This window comes from Eimeria tenella, genomic scaffold (genome assembly GCF_000499545.2).
Source record: "Eimeria tenella Houghton genomic scaffold, Eth_scaff530, whole genome shotgun sequence".
NCBI lineage: Eukaryota > Apicomplexa > Conoidasida > Eucoccidiorida > Eimeriidae > Eimeria > Eimeria tenella.
The window spans coordinates 1-4,407 of NW_013543406.1; the positions used below are offsets into that span (position 1 = coordinate 1).

Here is a 4,407-nt window from a genome sequence, read left to right on the forward strand (position 1 = left end):
CTAAACCCTAAACCCTAAACCCTAAACCCTAGTTTATTAAGGCCAAACCCTAAACCCTTAAACATCACAGAAACCCAGCTTGTGTGGGGCCAGCAACGGGGCTGCCTTGGCGGGCGCTCTTCTTGACTGTGAAGGTCACGGCGGTTCAGGGTTTAGGGTTTAGGGTTTAGGGATTAGGGTTTACGGTTTAGGGTTTAGGGTTTGCGATGAAAGGTTTACGATCTAGGGTTTAGGGTTTGTAACCGCTCAAAAGCGAGGAAGTGCCTGTGGTGTGATGTGCCTCAGACCTTCTGGCAGCTGTACCTAGGGTTTAGGGTTTAGGGTTTAGGGTTTGGCAACAAAATAAACCCCAAAAAATGTATTTCTTTCTAAATATTTATATATGTTCAAGAATTTCAGTGTTGTTTGCTGATGCACGCAAAACGTCGAAAGATCTGCTGCTGTTGCTGCTGCTGCTGCTGCTGCTGCTGCTGCTGTTTTGACCTTAGCTTTTGCTGCCAGTGTTTTTGTCTTCGTTGTTGCTGCCAGCTTCAGGCCTTCGCCGGCCGCAGGTGCTAGTGCTGCTGTTGCTGCTGCTGATGCTGCTGTTGCTGCTGCTGATGCTGCTGCAGCTTCTGGGGCTCCTGCCGTCGTTGATGCTTAGCCCCAGGTGCCTCTGTTTGACCTTTGCTGCTGCACTTGCTGCGTGAACTCTGCTGCTGCGGCTGCCATCTAGATCCTGTTGTTGCAGCGGCTGCTTAGCGTGTGCTGCTGCTGCTGCTGCTGCAGCGTAGCCTCAGCAGCAGCAGGCTGCTGCTGTTGCTGCTGCTGCTGCGGCCTCGTGCATCAGGCGCTGCGCAGCAGCTGAATGGCCTGTAGTAGAGTTGTGGCTGAGACATAACAAACGCAGAGGAGCAGGCCCCCTGCTGCTGCTGCTGCTGTGCTGCTGCTGCTGCTGCTGTGCTGCTGCTGCTGCTGCTGTGCTGTTGCTGCTGCTGCTGCTGCTGCTGAGTTGCTTACCCATGCATATCACCAATCCTACGAGCTGGAAGGAGCCCCACTTTCGATTTGCAGCTTCGCCTGGCGGCAGCCAAAAACAGGCAGCAGCAGCAGCAGCGACAGCAGCAGCAGGAGCACAGCGGCATTTTGTTGCAGATCTCCTGGCGGCTAGCTAGTTAGCTAGCTAGGCAGCTAGCTAGCTATCTCCGCGATTATGGCTAGCTAGCCAAGTTTGCCCGTATGCCTAGCTAGCTAAGAAGCTCCCCTAGCATGTGGCTAGCTAGCCAAGAAGCTCTCTAAGTGATTACCTGGCTAGCCAAGAAGCTAGCCAGCTAGCTGCCTAGCTAGCCAAGAAGCTTTCTCAGCATTTGGGCAGCTAGCTAGCCAGCTTCCCAGCTAGCTCTCTAGCTAGCTCTCTATGTGTCTGGCTAGCTAGCCCAAACGCTCCGCAACTATCTGGCTAGCTAGCTAAGAAACTCGGTAGCTAGCTAGCTAGCTAGCTAGCTGGCTGGCTAGCTAGCTAGCTAGCTAGTGCATAGCCCGCTACGCGTTCAGCTGGGAGTCCATGAAGCCCGCCACCTCGAAAGCTAGCTAGCCAGCTAGCTAGCCAGCTAGCACGCCCGCCAGCTAGCTACCTGGCTAGCTAGCTAGCTAGCTAGCTAGCTAGCCAGCTAGCTAGCTAGCTAGCTGCTGACCTGAGTAGTAGCCGAGGGCGTAGACGAAAGTGCCGAGGAGAAACAAAAAGCCTCCGAAGGCCGAAGCCAACGGACTCGCGAGGCCCCCAGCCAGCAGCAAAGGAATGAATATCGTGTACATCTCCACCGCGTGCTGCAGCAGCAGCAGCAGCAGCAGCAGCAGCAGTAGCAGCAACAGCGGAAAGCCATGCACCAGCAGCAGCAGCAGCAGCAGCAGCAGCGGGCCATGCAGCAGCAGCAGCAGCAGCAGCAGTAACAAAAGCGGCAGCAGCAGCAGCAGCAGCAGCAGTGACAAAAGCGGCAGCAGCAGCAACAGCAGCAGGCCGCGCAGCAGCAACAACAGCAGCAACAGCAGCAGCAGCAGCAGCAGCAGCAGCAAATCTTGCCTGGTGGGCCCTTTGGTAGCAATTGAACAAATCGCATTCTCTGGCGGAGAGCCGCAGCAAACTGGCGTTGGCGTCTTCGCTGAGTTCACCCCCACGGCCAGTGACTCCTAATAATAAATAAATAAATAAATAATAAATAAATAAATAAATTAATTAATTAATTAATTAATTAATAGATAAATAAATGATAGAGACAAAGGACGAAAAAGGGCATGAGCACGCAAGTCAAAGGAAGGAAGCAAACAGGATATGGCACGTGTGGCTTCAAACAGCTCGCTGCTGCTGCTGCTGCTGCTGCTGCTTTTAATGCTGCTCTTGGTGCTGCTGCCGTTGGTGCTGCTGTTGTTGCTCTTGCTGTTGCTGGTGGTGCCTCGGCATAGGCTCAGGCGACAGTCGCGGCAGGCGCACCAACAACAACAACAACAACAGCAGCAGCAGCAGCAGCAACAGCAGTAGCAGCAGCAGCAACAGCAGCACCTACCTTTAACTGCGTAGGTCTCTGGGGGTTTGACCCCGAAGCGGATTCTTGCTCTAACAACATTAAAAGCCAGCAGCAGCTGCAGCAGCACCGCCAGCAGCAGCACCAGCAGCACCCAGCCGTACTCTGCAGCCACACCCCACAAAGGAAGCAGATACAGCAGCAGCAGCAGCAGCAGCAGTTTCCTAGCAGCAGCAGCAGTCTCCTAGCGGCAGCGCCGCTAGCGGCAGCAGTCTCTTAGCGGCAGCAGCTGCAGCAGCTACGTAAAAGCAGCAGCAACAGTTTCCCATCAGTGGCAGGAGTAGGAATATTCTAGTAGCAGATTCCGCAGCAGCAGCAGCAGCCTGCCAGCAGCAGCTGCTGCAGCAGGTCCCTAACGGCGAAAGCAGTAGCAGCAGCAGCTCCACTGTGATAGCAGCAGCAGCAGACTCCCAGCAGCAGCAAACGAGCAGTTACGCCGTGGCTGTCTCCTCCTCCCTGCCCTTCCTGCAGCTCACCTGGCTTAAGGGTGGGACTGTGGGGTTCTGCTGCTGCTGCTGCTGCTGCAGTCGCTGCAGCAAAGGCCTCTCTGGCTCTTTGGGCCAGATTCTCTGCTGCTGCTGTTGCTGCTGCTATTGCAGCTGCTTGGCCTTGGGAAAGGCTCTCAGTTGCTTCCATTTTCCCGTTTACTTTTGGCCTATTTGTTCCTTTCCAAGGCCCCTGGTGAGCGCAGAAGCAGCAGCAGCAACAGCAGCAGCAACGGCAGCAACAACAGCAACAGCAGCAGCAGCAGCAGCAGCTAAATAGTGATCGCCCAAGACACAACCGACGGAAACGGGAACAAAACAGCCCGACAAAGATGCATTTCAGCAGCAAAAAAGATGAATAATTAATTAATTTTTATTAATAAATATAATTATAATAGAATAAATAAATTTAAAAAGAATATTCGGGAAGAAGACTCGCAGCCCGCAGCAAACGGAGAGGGTCACCTGCTGCCAGAGGCGAAGAACAGCAGCCAAGAGTTAACAGTTTGCAAATTAGGGTTTAGAGATTAGGGTTTTTGATGGTTTTAAACCCTTGCAGAGGAATTAATACCAAGTGCTGAGGGTTTAGGGTTTAGGGTTTACGGGCTCCCCTGGTCCAGCGGTCGGGGCTGCGCCGCCATCTCAGGGTTTAGGGTCTATAAAGCTAGGGTTTAGGGTTTACAAAACTAGGGTTTAGGGTTTGCTGCCTGAAACTTTGATCAGAAGATTAAAATTTAGGGTTTGGGGTTTAGAGCAGCAGTGCTGCTCATTAAATGGCCGGCGAAGACCCTGTGGGGCCGCCTGGCGCGCGTATTGTCAGTTGAAATTAGGGTTTGGCGCCAAACCCTAAACCCTAGAACCTAAACCCTCGTCAAACCCCAAACCCTAATCCCTCAAGCCTTTGAAATCCGTTCGTTCAGAGGCGCTCGGCCACATATCCAAAACCCCGGGCGCCTCGCCGCGCCGGGAGCAAACTCTAAACCGCAAACCCTGAACTGAGCCCTAAACCCTAAACCCTAAACCCTTAATCGCTGTCTAGGCGACGCCTGAATAGAGCGTTTCGAAGCGCTGAGGTGTACGGACAGCCAACGGCCCAGAGTCCCCGAGCAGCTGTAGCTGCTGCTGCAGCTGCTCCTGCTGCAGCAAGCGGTAGCAGCCGCAGCGACAGTAGCAGGTGCTGCAGGCAGCAGCAGCTGCTGCAGCAGCAGCAGCTGCTGCTGCTGCCAGCCACTTCTCTATCCCCCGCAGCTTTGTGTGTCTCCTAATCATCTGAGCAATCTCTTGTGATGGTGTGTTTTGTATTTCTTTTGCTTCTACTATGCCCTCTGGTGAAGCAGCAACAGGAGCAGCAGCAGCTGCTGCTG

The 4,407-nt window shown here is 53.8% G+C and overlaps 1 protein-coding gene across 1 annotated transcript; it reads right to left on the bottom strand.

Moving 5' to 3' along the window:
* Window positions 1-825: 825 nt before the first annotated feature.
* Window positions 826-3,194, bottom strand: ETH_00022210 (uncharacterized protein; the record flags this gene model as incomplete). Its single annotated transcript, XM_013377499.1, has 5 exons — window positions 826-869; window positions 1,000-1,059; window positions 1,674-1,806; window positions 2,541-2,663; window positions 2,994-3,194. The coding sequence occupies 5 exons, from the start codon at window positions 3,192-3,194 to the stop codon at window positions 826-828; spliced, it is 561 nt and encodes a 186-aa protein (XP_013232953.1).
* Between the last annotated feature and the right edge of the window lie 1,213 nt (window positions 3,195-4,407).